This window comes from Tursiops truncatus, chromosome 12 (assembly GCF_011762595.2).
Source record: "Tursiops truncatus isolate mTurTru1 chromosome 12, mTurTru1.mat.Y, whole genome shotgun sequence".
In the NCBI taxonomy this organism is placed as follows: domain Eukaryota; kingdom Metazoa; phylum Chordata; class Mammalia; order Artiodactyla; family Delphinidae; genus Tursiops; species Tursiops truncatus.
In genome coordinates, this window is record NC_047045.1 from 58,000,394 (window position 1) to 58,021,169 (window position 20,776).

The 20,776-nt window shown below is 41.5% G+C and overlaps 1 protein-coding gene across 31 annotated transcripts in view; it reads right to left on the reverse strand.

Moving 5' to 3' along the window:
- EPB41L2 (erythrocyte membrane protein band 4.1 like 2) overlaps positions 1–20,776 on the reverse strand; it is a 271,017-nt gene that overhangs the window by 59,297 nt on the left and 190,944 nt on the right. For all 31 annotated transcript variants that reach the window (XM_033867725.2, XM_033867723.2, XM_019951909.3 and 28 more), the window contains 2 exons: positions 19,374–19,454; positions 12,706–12,811 (listed from right to left, as the gene is read on the reverse strand). In XM_033867725.2, coding sequence (XP_033723616.1) covers positions 12,707–12,811; positions 19,374–19,454 — 186 coding nt within the window. In that variant the 3' untranslated portion in view covers position 12,706. The remainder of the gene's footprint in view (positions 1–12,705; positions 12,812–19,373; positions 19,455–20,776) is intronic.

Genomic DNA, 20,776 nt, shown 5'->3' on the forward strand with positions numbered 1-20,776 from the left:
AGTCAATTCTTACAATGTTTGTATTACCACTATAATTTAGACCCACCAGTTCTCAAATTGTGGTCTGTAGACCTTGGGGGTCACCATGACTCTTGCAGGGGGTTATAAAGTCAAAGCTATTTCATAATCATCCTAAGACACTATCTGCCCTTGTCAGGTGTGGACATTTTCCCTGATGATGCAGAAACAATGGTGAGTAAACCTGTTGGCATCTTAGCACACACAGGTCAAGGCAGTGACACTAAACTGTACCCGAAGTCACTGCGTTCTTTTACCACCACGCACTCACAGTGAAATAAAAAGCAAGCAAGAAAGCAAGCCAGTTTCACTTAAGGATGTCCTGGATGAAACAGAAAAAAATATTAATTTTCTTACATCTCTACCCTGGAGTACATCTTTTTAGTATTCTGTGTGATGAAATGGAAAGTACGCGTAACACATTCCTGCTGCATACAGAGAAGTACAGGAGATGTCTAGGAGGAAAGTGAATTTGTATGAATGTTTGAATTGTGAGTTGAAGCTGCTGTTTTCATTAAAACACTTCTTTACTTGAGAGGATTACTGACAAACTACGCTGCTCAATTTGGATATCTGGCAGGCATTTTCTTGAAAATGAGATGAGCCTCTCACTTCAAGGCAAACAATTGACAGAACTTGTTGCCAACGATAAAATTCAAGCTTTCGTGTGAAAATTATAACTCTTGGAAACTGTATTTTGGCCACCTTGAGCTTGACAGCTTCCCAATGTTTAGAGACTCTTCTAGTGGGGTCAGTGGCAACCACAGATCTTTTTACTGTCTTAGTCATTTTGCCTTTTCCAGGATGGCATAGAGTTAGAATCATACAGTACATGATACCTTTTCAGACAGGCTTCTTTCACTAGGTGATTATTTTTAACTGAATAAATATCTTGAAAACTATTTGATTTATAATAGAAATAGATCAAATTTCAATTAACAAAATTCACATAAACATAAAACTCTTTGGGCTCTTCAGTAAGTTTTAAGTGTTCCTGAGACCATTAAGCTTGAGAACTGCTTCTATGGAATCTGCTCCCTAACCTACTGGCGTTTCCTGCTCTCACAGATATTTGTGTGGCTTCTGAATACAGAAGGAAAAATGAAATCTAGTGTTTTTTCCTTTCGGTCAAATGGCACTCCAAATCTCTTCTACAAATAATTCAGCAAAATGGTTTTGTATCCCTTGGTTTGCCTGGATATATTAATGCTCTTTTGGGGGTTGCTCTTTTCTTAGGAGGCTCTCACGTGGGCCCTTTTGAGGCTCATGTCTCAGATTTAGGTCTTTCAGGACAAGCTTGGCCCCCTGATCTCTGTCCCCTCTGAGTGCCAGATATATTGTGCTTGTTAACATACATGCCAACACAATTTCACTTCAAAGACAAAAATTCCGTTCAAAGTTTGCTAGCACCACAAGTCAATTAAGTATTTTTGCTTCCAGGAGAGTCAATTTTGAGATGTTTTCCCTGAAATTCCATTTGTTCTAAAACAAAACAAAACGAAACAAAAAAGGCTTGTCTCAGTTCTGAAGAACCTAGGGGCAGGACAGGAATGAAGACGCAGATGTACAGAATGGACTTGAGGACATGGGGTGGGGGGGAAGCTGGGACGAAGTGAGAGAGAGGCATGGACATATATACACTACCAAACGTAAAATAGCTAGTGGGAAGCAGCCGCATAGCACAGGGAGATCAGCTTGGGGCTTTGTGACCACCTAGAGGTAGAGGGGTGGGATAGGGAGGGTGGGAGGGAGACGCAAGAGGGAGGAGATATGGAGATATATGTATACGTATAGCTGATTCACTTTGTTATACAGCAGAAACTAACACACCATTGGAAAGCAATTATACTCCAATAAAGATGTTTCTTAAAAAAAAAAAAAAAGGCTTGTCTCTGCCTCTCTTAGCTGCAGTTATTTCCCCTCCAGAGGGCGTTTTAGGAAGAGCATCTCCTTTTCCTCCCACCCTGTAACCGTCAAAGCTCTTTCCATTTTTAAGACAGCCATGCTCCCTTACCTCTGAGGAAAGGGTGAGCTGTCAGTGATCTCGGCAGGCCAATTAAATGGGTTTTCTTTAAAGCTAACAGTCATCTTTGTGTTAGAGCCTTTATGCACATTCCAGTCACTCCACCTAAAGAATTACTACACACACCGCAATTTCGGAATATCCTGTCAAATGAAAGCATCATCCATTTTGCCTCATTTTTAAACATGATTATTTTATAAAATAATGGTTTTATTGTTCATTTAGCTACATATCGTAGCTGCAATCTCAAAGACATTCTGTCCAAAATAAATTTTTCTACAATGAAGTGTGTTTCAACTACATCAGTGGGAGTTTGTTACTTGAAAGATTCCCATCATGAATCCCTCAGCAAAGCAATACGCAGTGCGGATTCAGACTGACGGACGGTCAACTCTGGCTCTGCTACTCACGGACTGTGTGACTGGGGGAGGGACTTAACCTCTCCAGGCCTCTGTGTTGTCATCTGCATCCTAAATGACTGTGAGAACTAACTGAAATAAATGGCAAAGTTCTCCAACAAAGCTCAGCACAGAGTAGGCACTCATTAAATGTGAGCTGATACTATTATTATGGATTTTCACATATGATATTTCATTCCTGGTTTTACTTCCAAACCCAATTCAACTCTACTCTTAAAGACAGAGATGGCCAGTTCAGTTTCCCCATTAATAATTGCATGAACCAGTATAATGGTTTCTTTACAGGGTACTTCATCCAATCAAGCATCCTTTCCATCAATCCTGCACACCACTGATAAATTAATCTTACTGAAGGATGGTGCTGAAAATGCTCTTCCCTTACGCAGATGACCTACAGAGCAAAGCCTAAACTAAGGTGCTAACACGGAGTGTAATTCCCTTTGCAATTCGCCTCTGACAAATCTTTCCAGCCCCTGCTGGAATTCAACACACAGACACAACGTAGGATTTGCTTCTCCTGACGTCCAGCGTGTGGTTTTCCTATGTGCCCTCTCCTCTCTGCCCCCCTCTGTATGTTCAAATCCTCCCCGCGCTCTGCACACAGGAGCTTTCTGCTCCTTTTCGGGGAAGTCTTCCCTGATCTGCCAACCAGGAACAGTTTCTCCTGTTGACTTTCATAGCCCTTTAGCTAGGCTTCTATCTATCTATCTATCTATCTATCTATCTATCTATCATCTATCGCTGTGTTGGGTCTTCATTGCCCTACGTGGGCTTTCTCTAGTTGCGAGAGGGTGTTACTCTTCGTTGTGGTGCATGGGCTTCTTCTCACTGCGGTGGCTTCTCTTGTTGCAGAGCACGGGCTCTAGGCGCGCAGGCTCTAGAGCGCAGGCTCAGTAGCTGTGGCGCATGAGCTTAGTTGCTCCGTGGCATGTGGGATCTTCCCGGACCAGGGATCAAACCTGTGTCTCCTGCATTGGCAGGAGGATTCTTAACCACTGTGCAACCAGGGAAGTCCTAGGTTCTCTTTAAACACTATTTTTTACCCTATATGTTATTTGTACACTTATTCCTATGCATTTACCTTTCTCACAACTACCATAGTCCCTTGAACGCAGTATGTTCCCAATATACATTAATGAATCCATGAATGAAGTAATAGCGACTAATCTGCAAGGCAAGGCCAGGCTGAAAAGCAAAGGCTTGGGAGGGGAAAAATAAACAGAATTGTATTCTAGGAACAAAGCACTACTGCCTGTCCTCACCATTAGTTTCATCTGCTGATTTAAGTGGAAAAAATTTCAGGTTCATTTTTCTGTTCTCTTTTGTTGAGTAACTACTTCTGTGATATCCCAGGAGGACTCTTAGTTCTTTAAAAAACTGGTTTTCCCGAATCTCCCACATCTGAAGCTTTGAGAAAGATTTCTAATAGTAGTTAGTATTTGGCCGTAAAGCTAGAGGAAGGTCTTCTCATTCACCCTGCTGAGTTCAAATTTTGTGAGAACTTGATATGAAAGCATTCGACAAAATCTTAAAGCTTCTTTTAAATAACAAATGGACTACAGTAAGGCACACTCGGTATACTTTATTCTAGCTAAGCTTTTGTCAATCTTAGGTTCATGAGTAGAGATGAGAAAAATTTCTCTGTAGTATCAAATAAAAGTTGTGCTTTAAAAAAACAGTAACAAAACCCTTATCTTTTAGAAAAACGTCTTTGAACTATGTATGAATAGAACTCACTTAGTGTTCGTTTCGTATTTTCATTAAATAGGAAGGTTAGTGGGAATCAAAACAACTCATCTCCAGACCCAACTCCGTCACTTATTAGTTAACAATGTTTTCTGACCTCTTCAGCATCCAGTACGTTATTTTATACCTGCAGGACATCTCAATTTGGAATAGCATTTCAATGCTCAATTTGGAATACATTTCAAATGCTCAAGAGCCACACGTGAGTACTGGCTACCATGCCGAACAGAACAAGGCTAGATTCTCACTTGCTCTAATACTAACCATTTTGATGCATGAGAGTTAAAGAAACATAGGGCCAACATGTCCTGGCACTATAATCCTCATGAGCACAGGAGTATCTTAAAAACACACACACATACACTCAGACTTATTAATTCGTTCCCCCCGCAAAATTCTGTCCTAACCTACCCACAAGTTTACATTAAAATTTAAAATTACTATTTAAAAGCTAGTATCTGAGCTATCTGACATTAGACAAGTTCTTGAAACAAATGAAACTATACTCAGCTCTACACATGGATGGTATTTGATGGTTCTTATAGAAAAGGGACCTATGGCAAATCTCTAGGATGCTATTTCCTCATAAAAAGGCGGACGGAGCGGGGAGAGAAGAAGATGGTCTATATGCAGTTTTAAATTAAATATTCTTTTAATTCCCATACTCTTAAATACACCCTGCACTAGGGTACAGTAAAGTCATAACCACCACCTCCACACTCCTCAGAGACTGGCTGGGTAACATGTAAGTAGGGAGACAGGGTACCGGGACCTCAACATGAAGAGATGGGAAGGAAGAGACACTGGGGACTTGGAGAGCCCCTCCTTCCCCTTAAGTGGCCGCACCTACTGAGCCACTGCAGCCTTGAGAGAAAGGAGGCTCGGTGTTAGAGCTTCTGATGTTTCTCGAATCGCTAGATATCTTCCCATTTTAAGCATTCATAATTAACTCAAATTCCGTGACATACTGTTTGGGCTGAAAAACAAACCAAAACTCTGGATACGGCCTGCCTGTGTCCTGTTGGTCAATTTTGTCTTGCTCTCTCCCCCCCTTTTTGGTGCCACTTTAAATTCCCCAAAATAATGAAAAACTGGAGAAAACAACAAGCATTTGTGACTAAGAGATTAATAACCTTAACTCTGTAAAAGATAAAAGATGATAAACACCTGAATAGATAAGTGGACAAAGGATACAAACTGGCAATTCAAAGAAATGCAAATTGTGTTTGTGTGCACATATGTGTGAATATGTGTACTGTGACCTCCTTAGCAATGAACAATAGTAACGATTAAAAAATGCTCTTTCCTCACAATTTAAAAAAAGGGGGGAAGGGGACAAATGCTCTTTCCTCACCAGGTTGGCAAAGACTTTTCAAATGTCGTATAATCTTTAGTGTTGGCAAGGATGTGGGGAAACGGGGACATTCTTAAATTGCTAGTGGGCGTCTAACTTTGTAGAACCTCTAAGGAGGGCAGGTGGGCAATATGTCAAAAAGAAACCTTTAGCACACCAACTCTAATTTTTAAAAATATCTGTCCTAGAGAAACAATGAAGTTAATGCCCCCCAAATGTACACACAAGTGTAATCTTTGCAGCTGTGAATTTACTTGTGAAAACTGAGGAACAGCCTAAATGCCCATTAATAGGGCTCAAGTAAACCATCCTGCATCTATTCGATGGCTGTTGGAAAATGAGATAATGATGGGCAAACTTATCTACAAGGTACTGTGAAGCGGAGGAAAAAGCCGGATATGTGATAGCATCAACAGGATCAGCCTATATAAACAGAGGTGTGAGAACACATGGGAGTGCATCTGAGTATGTGCTCACAAGTATATACACTGTGAAAGGGATCATCTATCTCTAGCAGCAGAGCAATTATGGGCCACTTACATTTTCTACCATCTTTCCCTTTCAAAAAACTATGACCGCCTCTGCTTTTCTGTTGCCAGAAAAAATACATATAGTTTCATTTGTAAAAACAACAGTCAATAATGATTCTGTCCAAGAGCAAACTCCGGGGAATCAGTGACTCCCAGGTGCTAATGAATGGACAATGGCAGGGGCAACCAGCGCCCCTTCTGTTGGGTAGTTCAAATATACTGTGACTCACTGATAGCACCTGCCAGATTTATAAATGTTAAACAGAGTATGCCCCAGCATTCCACAGTGAAAACTGGCAATGCCTAAAACTCACTAAATCCAAAATGGCTTTTCATTTCTATGTAGAAGTCTTCATTTTATGTTTGATTAACTTATATTGAAAACTAAGCTGTAATAAAATGCTAATTTCTGGTACAAGAGTACTACAACTAGGCAAACTTATAAAATAAAAATGCAACACAACTGAAACCAACAAGCCTGAAACATCCCTGAATTGAAAATCGGCATCTGGATGCCAACAGGCTGGTGCTTTTTTTTCAAGGACAGGGAGACGCTCGCATGTACATGAGTAGCTCGTGATCGGCTAGAGCTCCGATCGGCCAACGTCATTCTTCTCTCTTGTCAAGGGAGTTAGACAGCTGATGCTAATTTCCCGTTGTTTTTGCGAGTTCATTTTGAAACCGTGAACATCACCCTGACTTTGAAATGTTGGTTGGTTGAAATGTTGGTTGGAGCACAATATTATCTTGTTTAGAAACTGGTGTTCATAGATGCAGGCTAGCACAGACAGCAACACAACTAACTGAGAGTTATTTATTGTGGGTTGGGGACTGGAACTCAGGGTCCACCTAACAGTCTCCACGGAATGATGGATGTACCAGGTTTTTAGTAATCACTGCACTAGCTCCAGTGGCTCTGTCAGGCCAATGCTCTGTCTTCTCAGATGAAGGCAGGCAAGGCAGATGGAAAAGCAAAAGGCCAATTACTGAGTGTTCCTGCTTCTCGAAAGCACTCTGTGTAAACCCTATTTCCTCAACCTGTTACAGGCTCCATCTCCACTACTTGACTGAAGGAGCTGTGACAAAGCTCCCAGGTCGATTCTGTACTGACAATTCCAGAGGACACAGGCACCTGATTTCTTTGCCATATTTAAGGCTGATTATGCTCTCCTTCTTGGAGCTAGCTTCTCTTGGAGCTTTCGTGGCCGCCTTATCTCCCTGTTTTCTATCTTCTTGCCCTTCTCACTCCTCCTGTAGCTCCTCTGTTCCACAGGCCCCGACTCTCTGACCTGGCCCTGGGTAGGCTTCATCAGTGGATGACACATTCAGGTGTGTCTACCTCCTGCTCTGAAGCCTGCCGTTCTCTCTGTCTGTCTGTCTCTCTCTCTCTCTCTTTCTTCCTCTCGTTCTCTCTCTCAAAGCTCTTGGCTACTTCCTGGACCTCTTCATGAAGACATTTCACGTGCATCTCAAGCTCAACATCTCTGGGGTAGAAGTTTTTATTTGACTTTTTAGAGCAAAAAGGGTTCATGGCTGGCCTTCTATGTTATGAAAAGTTCTTACAACATGCCTTATTCACAAACCCTCTGCAGATTCTATTATCACCTCCAGTTCATGAGGCATAGAGGAATGAAATAAACGGCACACATCACGCAACTAAGAAGTAGATTTGAACCCAGCAAATCTGCTGTTACACTTCCTCTTAACACTCAGACTATCTGGTAAGTTTCCAATTAACCATGTCGTGTGTGTGTGTATGTGTGTGTGTGTAAGACAGAGCCTTATACATTCACTTCCAAGCTTCCACTATAATTCCCATGACAGTTGGTCTCTCCTATAGTACCAGAGAACAAAAAACGCATCTTTGCTTTAAGACAGCTAAACTGAAAGGACTGGCCACATTGCACATGACATGTGAAAAATGAAATCCATGTGTTCCATGACTGAAATTACAGGTATCACCATCGACCCGTTTGTCCAAGCCAGAAACCTGGGCGTTATCTGGCATTTTTCCTCACTCCTCTGTCCTCCCAACTCACTAACTTCCGTATCCTCATGCAAACGGTCAAAAAGTCACAAGCCTTTGTCTCCTCACCACCTCTCAAATACAAAGGAGCACCCCTACAGCTTTCCAGGATAAATTTCAGCCTCCTGCTTGGCTTCTAAGACTCTTTGTGATCGGGCCTCTGCCCCTCTGCGCCCTCATCTCCCATGACTCTGCTACAAGTGCCCTGCGAGGCAGCTGCACCTGATTTTGCCCTGTTCCTGGAGTGTCTGGTGCACAATACCAGATCCTGCCTGAATCGCCCCCTTTCCACGCCTTCGTTCCCTGGGCTCACTCCAACTCGCCGTGAAGCTCCAGTGAGAAGCCATCTCTGATGCCCCATCCTGATTCAGAGATCTCGCCTTTTCGTTCCCACGAAACTCAGTCCAGAACCTCTGATGAAACTTGAGACTCTATGCTGCTACCACTGCTTTATTGTCTGTGAGTACAGACCCTGATTTGAAATCTCAGTGGTAAAACAGTAGATGATACCTAATGAGACTTCCATAATACCTGTATAATGAACAGTAACGACAAAAAGGAATAAAATGAGTGAATGGGTGAGAGGCTGCTCTTGCATCATGTGATCCTTGGGCCGCTCACTGCTTTCCGATGAAAAGGAGGCGTCCTTCACTTTTTCATGCAACGTCAATGATTACTCCAGGAGTCTGAGAGGCTCGTCTGAAGTCTGCGTTCACAGAGCTTACGGCACCAGCTGAAGCAGGGTCGCACATTCCCCCTGCTGGGGCTCCTTCCTTCTCGGGCCGCGCAGACCACACCCCCAAGCCTGGGCTCTTCTACCTTTTCATCAGGACCAGCGGGGACACCATTCTAGTGGTGACGAGGTCAGTAACATTTTGTGTCCACTCAAGGGCTCATAAATATGCATTCAGAATAAAATAGCAGGAGGGAGTAGCCCTTAAGAGGAAATAAAAACGACACAGAGATCAAGGCAAGTGCTCCTCCAAGCGTTTTCTTGTTCGTGGAGCTGCACGCAGCCCCTCTGCCTCACCGCTGGCAACCGCCCAGCATGGGGAAGCAGACCGGGACTTCAGTCTTCGGCACATTGTTCTTTGACCGTCTTTCTGTTTCCCTGCCTGCCACGCTCAATGCTTGATCAAGAGGTCAGAGCTACTCCAAAGGAAGAGGTCAGGTCAGACCAGGAGGAGAGCTTTTCACGCCCGAAAAGGGAGACGGGACCGATACATCACAAATAGTTCTTTCTTCTTCTTTTCTGACGTTGGGACACCGTCCTGGTCCTGCTCTTTGCCTTGAGCCACTGCTGCCTCTGTGGGATTCTGGCAGGGCAGCCAGAGGGTAGCTGAAACAGTGGAAACACATTCTTCCCAGCCCTGACGGGCATCAGCAAAGGAAATTTTTCAAGAACAAGTGCGGCCAGTCAGGAGCGGAGATGCTAAAATGACTGTGAGAAGACACTGAGGTAGCTCCCATCTGTCCTTCAGATTGCAACTCAAATTCTATTTCTCAAGTAACAGGTTAAATTGATAACAGTTCAAGCCCCCTATCTCGTTCTCTCATCTCACATTATTTCCTTCGGAGCATTTATCAGATATGCAATTACATTCTATTTGTTAATACTGACACCTCCCCTCCTGGAGTGGATCCTTCCTGAGAAAGGGGACCGGGACTGTGCTGTCTACCAATGTGACCATCCGAATCCTCACTGCCTAAGTAGGCCTAGCATGCTGTGGCACTTGCTAAATATTTTTCAATGAATAAATGAATCTTTCCAAATTTATCTAGTTTGCTCATCTTACACGTGAATTTACACTTTAACCTCCTAAATTTGTTTAACAAGGCTGCTTATAAAAGATGGCCTCCGAGACAGGCAAACTTCAAAGGCTGTGTGTGTGTGTGTGTGTGTGTCCACTGAACAAATAAATATAAGGTATTAAGAATCAATGACATAACTAATTTATTTTAAAGCTTATTAAAAACCACAAATGAAGGTGAAGTGCTGGTAATGCTAGTGGTCACTAATTTTTGTCTCATATTCCTGATTAAGTAACTGATTCATAGAATTTAGAGGAGAAATACGCATTATTTTTACATTTGTACAACACTCAATTTTCCCATTCATTGTCATATTATATATAAGCAGAAAAGGTAGATTGTACCAGCCCCACTGACTTACCCAACGTCCCATAGTTTGAGATCTGGCAAGATTAAAACACAGTACTTGATCTTCTGACTCCTAGCTAAGAATGTTCTCAGACTTGCATGTAACATAGCACATTAATTCAGGTAAAACAGATACTGTGCTTGTGCTAAAACTTTAAATGATTTCTGCTCACAGGCCCTTTATACACCCTGTGTTGAAAACATCATCTAAAACATAAAGAGTAAGGTTGCTAGATATAAGAGCAGTATTGAAAAGTTAGTTGTATCTCCCTATGCCAGCAACAACTTCTGGGGAAAAAAATTACACAATTTTATTGAAAGACATTAAAGAAGATCTATATAAATGGAAAGATGTTAATATTTGTGGAAAAGAAGACAATATCATAAAGACGTAATTCTCAGTATACTGAGCTACAGAGCAGATGCAATTCCAATCAAAATACCACAGGATATCTTAGAACCTAACACTCTGATTCTGAAATTTATATGTAACAGAAGGAGCCCAGAACAGCCAAGACATTCTTGAAGAGAAAGAACTGGGAAGTGTTGTGCTCCTAGATACCAATTCTCATTTTAAAGCTATATGGCACTGGGGCAGGGACAGACACACAGACTGATAGAAATGAATGTGCTCAGAGACACACCCACGCACTTGATATCTGACCCGCAGACTAGACGGGGCAAGGACGGGCTCTTCAATAAACAGGGCTGGAACGCTGGCTACTTATACGGGAAACAAACAAATCACTGTTTCTAATCACACAGAAAAAATTTCTGATAGATTAAGGATTGATCCATGAAAGGCAACATTAAAATTTCCAGATTGAAAATACCTTTAACACCTCAGGATATGGAAAAAGCATAAGCCATAAAGAAATGCTTGATAACTCAACTATATTTACATATTAAATACTACATTCAATATATTAATATACTGCCCTATATTGATAATAAAAGACAAACCACAAACAAAGATACCTGAACACATAAAACTGATAAAGGATTAGTATCCAGAATCTATCAAGAATCTGTATGACCAAGAAATTTATATGGCAGTAAGTTACATGTCGTATGTCTTAAGTTGTACGCCATTTCATATCTGTCAGATTGGCAAACGTTAGTAAGTCAGAGGGGAGGCTGTGCACTGGTAGGACCCCTCACGCCCTACGACGGGAGAGCACTTAGTCTTGCCACAAGGAGGAAGACGGGTTATGTGACCAGTCCCTCCAGTGGGGATCTATCTATCAACTGACCAATGTACGGATCATTTTAAAAACAAGAATGCAATATTAAGTATATGTGCTGCGTGATAAAACCTGCTTTTTAAAACCCTAATACGTACATGATCAGGGACACTTACTCAGTGTTTAAGAACCCTTTAACGCAACTTTTAAAGGCTATATGTACTTCGCCATCCCATGGAAGCAGCATAATGTATAACCACTCCCTACTGCTGGCCATTTAGATTGTTTCAAATTTCTTGCTAGTATATATAAACATGTGATACTCTTGTAGGTAAATCTTTGTATCCGTCTCTGATTATTTAAGATAAATTTCTCACAGTGCTTTAAACGGTAAGCACGTCTGACGTGGGTTTTTGCCAAGTTGCCCTCCAGGAAATACTACTAATTGATACAGCAGCATAAGTATATTCCCCGCCCCCCCACATCCCCGACCCTGGCTAAAAACATACACTTTGCCAGATTCAGCAGTGAATTTTTCATTTGTACTGATGTAAACAATACTGAGGCGGAATACTTTTTGCTCATTATTCACTTAGTTTCTACGTGGTTTACTTGCTTAATCCTCTACTCAGTTTTCTACTTAAGTGTTTACATTTTCTGATGACACATAAGAGCTTCTTAATATAATATATTCAGGATATTAATCCTGTCTCTACCAGGTACGTTGAACTTTATCACTTACCTTTTACTTTTGTTTTTGTTGGTTTGGCTCAAATTTTTACCTCTTTATACAGTCAAAGCAATCTTTGCCTTTATGGTTCCTTCTCTGATACAGAGTTCTTAATGTCTCCATTTAAAAGATTAACTCATCTCCCCTTTGGGCCCCTACGACAAAAATCCCTCATCTAAACGAAAGCAATAGCACCTTCCTAACAGGCTCTTTGTGAACACTGAGATAACTTATATTAATGCGCTTTACAAATAGTAAAGTAACATATAAATGTTGATTATTAGCGGCTCTCAATACATGGCAGTTATTAACACCACACGATGCCCGTGGGTCCACAGAGTTTATAATTAACTATATACAGGTCACCCGAGCAGATGTACTTGGAGATGAAAAAGTCTGAAAGATCAGATGAACTGGAGGAGACAGGCACCATGATGCAGACGTGCCTTTCACATCGCTCGGCAGGTTCAGGAATACAGAAGTCAGGAGAAAGGCCCCGATGACGAGGCTCTTACCTTACTCTTCCCCCTCGTCCAGCTCGGTTTCTTTGTGCACCACAACCCTTGTGACCGACATGTCGGGGTGCTGCTCCCTGGCTTCCCTGATGGCCTGGGCCAGCGCCTGTGGGGTCAGGAGAGAGCACTGTGAGTAGAGGAAGAGGCTGTTTCTTGGGATGGCTGTACACGAGCATAGCCATCACCTGGGATCCATCCCTCCTCCTGCCAAGACAGTTTCACTGCTTTATTTGAGGAAGCAGGAGATTTGAAATGGGCTCCTTTTTCTAAAAGAGAATGCATCTCATTTCCCCAGGTTTCCCATTTCTCCAGTCCACTGCCAAATAATGATACATGTAGGAGAAACACGCTGGCTCTGAATCCCACTCAGCCTGGCACGCACTGTGAGACGTGGAGAAAACAGATCTTCTCTGACCTTAGGACTCTCATCTGCAACCTGAGATTTATGCTAAGATTATAAAGATAATGTTAAGGTTCGATGTATGGACTGAAGGAATGATGTAAAGCCTCCAGGGTGGTTTATGCTCTCCACACTCGAGTGATACTTGAAATTACCCAGTTGCCTCAAAACTCATGGTGCAAGAAATCTCTGGCATTCCTATACACTAATGATGAAAAATCTGAACGAGAAATTAAGGAAACACTCCCATTTACCACTGCAACAAAAAGAATAAAATACCTAGGAATAAACCTACCTAAGGAGACAAAAGACCTGTATGCAGAAAACTATAAGACACTCATGAAAGAAATTAAAGATGATACAAACAGATGGAGAGATATACCATGTTCTTGGATTGGAAGAATCCACATTGTGAAAATGACTACACTACCCAAAGCAATCTACAGATTCAATGCAATCCCTATCAAACTACCAATGGCATTTTTCACAGAACTAGAACAAAAATTTTCACAATTTGTATGGAAACACAAAGACCCCGAATAGCCAAAGCAATCTTGAGAAAGAAAAACGGAGCTGGAGGAATCAGGCTCCCAGACTTCCAACTACACTACAAAGCTACAGTAATCAAGACAGTATGGTACTGGCACAAAAACAGAAAGATAGATCAATGGAACAGGATAGAAAGCCCAGAGATAAACCGACGCACATATGGTCACCTGATTTTTGGTAAAGGAGGCAAGAATATACAATGGAGAAAAGACAGCCTCTTCAATAAGTGGTGCTGGGAAAACTGGAGAGCTACATGTAAAAGAATAAAATTAGAACACTCCCTAACACCATACACAAAAATGAACTCAAAATGGATTAGAGACCTAAATGTAAGGCCAGACACTACCAAACTCTTCGAGGAAAATATAGGCAGAACACTCTATGACATAAATCACAGCAAGATCCTTTTTTGACCCACCTCCTAGAGAAATGGAAATAAAAACAAAAATAAACAAATGGGACCTAATAAAACTAAAAAGCTTTTGCACAGCAAAGGAAACCATAAACAAGATGAAAAGAAAACCCTCAGAATGGGAGAAAATATTTGCAGACGAAGCAACTGATAAAGGATTTATCTCCAAAATTTACAAGCAGCTCATGCAGCTCAATATCAACAAAACAAACAACCCAATCCAAAACTGGGCAGAAGACCTAAACAGACATTTCTCCAAAGAAGATATACAGATTGCTAACAAACACATGAAAGAATGCTCAACATCATTAATCATTAGAGAAATGCAAATCAAAACTACAATGATATAATGAGGTATCACCTCACACCAGTCAGAATGGCCATCATCAAAAAATCTACAAACAATAAATGCTGGAGAGGGTGCGGAGAAAAGGGAACCCTCTTGCACTGTTGATGGGAATGTAAATTGATACAGCCACTATGGAGAACAGTATGGAATTTCCTTATAACACTAAAAATAGAACTACCACACGACCAGCAATTCCACTACTGGGCATATACCCTGAGAAAACCGTAATTCAAAAAGAGTCATGTACCACAATGTTCATTGCAGCTCTATTTACAACAGCCAGGACATGGAAGCAACCTAAGTGCCCATCCACAGATGAATGGATAAAGAAGATGTGGCACATATATACAATGGAATATTACTCAGCCATGAAAAGAAACGAAATTGAGTTATTTGTAGTGAGGTGTATGGACCTAGAGTCTGTCATCCAGAGTGAAGCAAGTCAGAAAGAGAAAAACAAATACCATATGCTAACACATATATATATATGGAATCTAAAAAACAAAAAGAAAAAAAATGGTCATGAAGAACCTAGGGGCAGGACAGGAATAAAGATGCAGAACTACTAGAGAATGGACTTGAGGACACAGGGAGGGGAAGGGTAAGCTGGGACAAAGTGAGAGAGTGGCATGGACATATATACATTACCAAATGTAAAATCGATAGCTAGTGGGAAGCAGCCGCATAGCACAGGGAGATCAGCTCGGTGCTTTGTGACCACCTAGAGGGGTGGAATAGGATGGGTGGGAGGGAGACGCAAGAGGGAAAAGATATGGGGATATAAGTATAGCTGATTCACTTTGTTATAAAGCAGAAACTAACACACCACTGTAAAGCAATTATACTCCAATAAAGATGTTAAAAAATATAAAATTAAAATAAATAAAATTAAAAAAAAAAAAACTCACAGTGCAGGACCAGGCTCTGCTCATCTTTGCCCTCTTAGGCTCTCAGTAATTGTTTGAGGGATGTTGCAGGAAAAATATCTATTGGCTTCTAGGACACAGAACAATTAAAACCACAAGCAACAATGACGACAAACAATCAGTAAAGCTAAAGAAAAGAGAGAGACTAATCTTTTAGATAATAAAATACAGCTCCCTATTTTACAGGTGGAAACAGTGAAGGCAAAAAGGTTAATGGGTCTTCCTCAGGACCATCCTGCCAGGGGGCTACAGGGCAGGAGAGGGCTGCCCCTCCACTGATTCATGGGCGTTTTCCTGGATGAGGCTGTGAGAAAGCAGACAAGATTTCTCTGAGTTTGGTCAGAAAGTAAACTGTATACAAGGATTATGGCAAAGTGGAAAGATCCTGTTTTTCAGAGGGAAAGATGTTTAAAGAGGTCTCGGGGGAAAAAGTAAAAGAAAACCACACGGAACAACACTCAAAATCTAGGAAAGAACCTGAAAACAAAAAAGAAATCCTACTAGGAGAGAGATTGCTGTATCTCATAAGGAAAACATACATTTGAAAAAAGCAGCACAATTTTCCTGCTGCGTTGTCACCTGCCTTTGGGGACAACTGCATTTATTGTTTGCAATATCATTTCTGTCAGCTGGAAGGTTACTGAGCAAAGCCCTGAGCCGCATTCCACAAAGAAAGATAAAACTACCCCCCAGAATTATTTTTACGCCAAAGACTTTTCACTCAGAAGCTTGGAAGACACTTGATGGTGCTTAAATTTCCACTGGGGAACAAACTCTGGCAACCTACCTGTGTTGGGACAAGAGAGGATCAGACAGGGGACCAGGCTTCCACTTAAGCATCAGCACAACTGCTTGCCACGCGGGGAGAGCAGGCAGCCCAGTGGGCAGGAGCAGAGTGGGGACCTCATCTCAGAGCAGGACAGCAAGTGCTGCCGTGTACTAACTGCAGTGTGAGTGGGGAAGGCGACCAAGTACATCAGGGAGGCTCTAAGTCTGCGTTCAGAGGCAAGAGGGAGATTGGAACAATCAACACGGTCTAGTCCCTGCTGGTTTCTGGAATCCAATTTGAGAAAGGACAGCTCTGATGGGAGCCAACGTGGCTACAGAACAACTTCTCAGCTACTTTGAATTTATGTTCATTACAAAGACCTGCCTACATTAAACCCTGCACCTGTCAAAGAGGAAACATACATGATACCCAAGGGAAGGTAGCAGGCGTGAAACATGCTTTAATTAGCAGAAAAGTAGGGAAAATGGAAAACTGCTATTATCATCTTCAAACATATTTGAAGTCAGTTTGCCCTTAGTTCCTTTCCTTCCATAATATCGGTACACGTAATTAAATACCGTAAAATGTTAATTCACTGCGGGAACAGTAAAGACTGTGAGAAAACTATCACATCGCACGGCCAAATTGAGAAGTTATTTTATTAGAAAGAAATACACTTTTCCATGTTGTTTATGCCTCCCGGGTACGGAGCTGAGAGCCACAACTAGCACCGGGTGTAGAACCTGCAAAGCCTCTTTCATTTGCCAGCACAAAAGAGATTCCTTCTTTTCCTATCCTGCTCAGATGAAGGGTTTCCTTCCACTATTAAAATTCTTTTAATGTAGGCAAGGAACTGAAAAGGTGTCAATGACATTAAAGTCACTGCATGATCAACATCAGTTTGTGGCAGGGAACTAATTTCCCTCCTTTACTTTTAAATAGCTCCACCATCTCATTTACAGGCTTTAAGGGGAAAGCGAACTCATCATGAGCTCCTGGTGACAAGCATACCAGAAGCCACAATTACATTTACTCAAAAACGTTTATGACATCTTATAAATAAACACGAAAAAGGTAAATATCTGTTCTCTTCATTTGGATATCTGGCCTCAGTTTTGGGTTTTTTGGTTTTTTTTTTTAATCGTAGTTGATTTACAATGTTGTGTTAGTTTCAGGTGTACAGCAAAGTGATTCAGTTATACATATACATATTCTTTTTCAGATTCTTTACCCTTATAGGTTATTACAAGATATTGACTATAGTTCCCTGTGCTATACAGTAGGTCCTTGTTGTTTATCTATTTTATACATAGCGGTGTGTGCACTTGTTAATCCCAAACTCCCAATTTATCCCTCCCCCCGCCCCCTCGCCCCACTTCAGTTTTAAAATGGGCTGAAGGTGTGCGTCCTCACAGCAACAGCTAAAGCTGCAGCGTCATGATTTTCTTCTAATGGGAGAGTTAGGAATTTTGTTATTTTGTGTTATTTTGGAACTTACGTTTCAGACTGTGTTTTTAATATCTGCTGTTCAGAAGCATTACTATCTAGATTCGAGTTTTCAGGAAAAACGGGACGAAAGAATGCACATAAAATAAAACCTGTAAGTAACCCCTCAAGGGAAAAAGTGGCATTTGAAACCCTAAAAGGGCCTTGTTTGGTGGAGACAGAGGGCAGACGAAACAAAGGCTGGGAGAGGACCCCGATTTTCACCTTCCATCAGGCCAAAGTATGTGGGTTCCTGCCCAGCACATTGTAGAAATTCAATAAATGCTGAGCGAGAGTCCCAGAGGGAAAAAGAGTAAGAATACGTATGGTTTGCTCCAACTTAAGGTCAGAGCAACTCAAAACTGTCCCAGTGAAGAGAAGTAGAATAAATCCTCTGTATAGGAAACCAGACAGGTAATTCATTTTCTAGTGGTGAACAGACACATGTAATTCATTTTCTAGTGGTGAACAGACACATGTATAGTCATCTACTAGGAAGCTCTATTACTAAGTCAAAATTCAGAGTCAGGGCAAACTTTTAACCTATAATAACTGTCAAGGAATTTTTAAAAATACATTATGAGGGCTTCCCTGGTGGCACAGTGGTTGACAGTCTGCCTGCCGATGCAGGGACATGGGTTCGTGCCCCGGTTCAGGAAGATCCCACATGCCGCGGAGTGGCTGGGCCCGTGAGCCATGGCCGCTGAGCCTGCGCGTCCAGAGCCTGTGCTCCACAACGGGAGAGGCCGCAACAGTGAGGGGCCCGCGTACCGCAAAAAAAAAAAAAAAAAAAAAAAAATTATGAAATATGTAAGTAAAATTCTATATACAGGAGTTTTAAAAAACAGTAATTTTCTTTTTAGGCATGTAAGAAAATCTATTCCTGTTTGGCCTTTCTTACAGCAAGTCTTTCTTAAACGAGAAATTTTGTTCTCTAAAATTTCTGTGTTCAAAGCTGGGTGACTATCATTTGTTCCTACTCCCCAGCTGAGGACAACTGAACATTTGGTCAACTGAACATTTCCATTTCTTCAAATTATTGTAAAAGGAAAAGAGCTTGGTCTCCTTTAGAGCTGAGTTAAAATCACTCAGAAAATAACAGAACAAAAAATTCTCATCATCACTTGGGACTGCAGTCTAAAATTAAAGCTACTCTCCAAGTCTCCAGCGGTTCCATTCGTCACCTGTTCAGCTTAACAGTAGAATGGAAGTACAATTCTTTAAAAAATCTTTTCTGAATACATATAAATTTTCACTTTGTAAGAGACCTTATACTACCTTTTCCTATCCTTCAATAATAGTAATAACTAGGAGAAAACATCTAGAAGTGAATAGCCCAACTTTTCTAATGCTATAAAAAAATACCTGATAAGTTCCTGAAAGCAGGCATAAGTCAAACTTAGTGGCTTTCCTTATTTTTTTGGAAGCCAGTGTCGTTTAACTGCCATTTATTCGTCAGTAACTGATGACTTGCCTTTAAACCAGGCCCACGTGAATGCCTGACGGTTGCCAAAAATCCTCTTGATTATTGTGAGCCAAAGGTGCGTGTAAAGCTAGTGTGAAATGAAAAACCACCCACATTTTGTGCTAATTCAGTGCTAGGAAGGCTGAAAGGACAGGCTGTGTCTAGACTGTGAAGGGTCTTTATGCCAAGCTTAGGTGCATTCATCTCGGAAGGAGGTACTGAGAGAAGCGGTTTGACACAGGGACATGACACGATGACGGAAACTTAGAAAATAAACGCGGCCAGTTTCAGAACCAGAAGCTCAAGTCTTTACCTGGTCGTGATCAATATCTGCATCTCCCGTGATCACGATGCGCTTTTCAATTCTTGTTTCAGATATTCCACCTTTTACAGTCTAAAGGTCATAAAGAAACAGAAGGGGGGGAGGATTAGCAATCACTAAAACATGTTTACACATAATCAGAGAAAACAGAGATGGCGCACACCCAGACCTTCCGATCATCCTTAAGCAATTCACACTGGGTGGGGAAGACTGATGTTCTAGAAATTTCTTTATTTTTAAGCTCCATAGAGAATCCTATCGTTCAAAGTGTAGCATCATCGGTAAGCACTCCTAAACTGAAAGCAACCTTAAAAACTATCTTATCAAGATTCAGGTGAGATTAAGATGCAACAGATGCCATTTAATCCAAACAACTCCACTGGAACATTCCGTTACAGTTTCCTGAGTTTCTTCACTTCCAATTGGCCAATTTTTGAAAAGAAGCGAGCAAAGGAGAAGTAGTTGTTTGTTTTATGTAGAGTTTATAAGGAATGCTAATAATTTAGGCATCTAGTTTAGGTTTGGGAAATTGACTGGCATCATACAGATCCATTTGGTGATTTTCTTCATTTGGTTTAGTGCAATAATAAAAAAAAAAAGAAGACTTGGACTTGGTTTAAGATAGGTAAGATGTGTGAGGGCGATATAAAGATTTTCATCCAGTGTTTGATTTGATTCTGCACGTGGCTGTGACATGGACACGGAATGTGGCTGAACAAAGGCTGTGAGGAGACCCGGGGGTAGGAGCTCCTGGGTGAACTGCCCACGGAGTTACAGAGTTACTGGCTTGGAGCGAGGTGACAGAAGCCTGGGGCATGATAGAGGCTGAGAGATCATATGCCTGTGACACTCTAAACAATGACCAAATACCACCCAGTCCTGAGAAAGTGCACACTCAACCTCTACAACACTGATAAATTTACACACGGTCACAGGTATCGCACTTCACCGTAAGAAACAAGGCTGATCACTAAGATCATTAGGTCTTAATAACTTGATATGCTTTAAAATGAACACCAATACCATCTTGCACTTATGGGACATTTTTTAATTCACAAAATTTTTTTTGTTGTTGAAATGTGGCGTGAGGAGGGCACAAGGGATACATTTGAGACCTTCAAGCACTAACCAAACGTGAGAAGCAGAAGCAAAAAGGAACGACTGGAAAATAATGCTGGATTAGAAAGGTGATGACCATGTCACGCACTGGAATCACGTGGAGGGCTTCCTAAACACTCCTGGGGTTTCAGAAGATCCAGAGTGGGGTCACAGTATTCACACTGCTAACAAGTCCCTGGGTGAGACTGCCGCTGACAGTGCAGAGACCACACTTTGAGGATTGCTGGTCATCAGGTGTTAAACATTTAGAGAGTGATCTGGAGAAATGCTCCAAA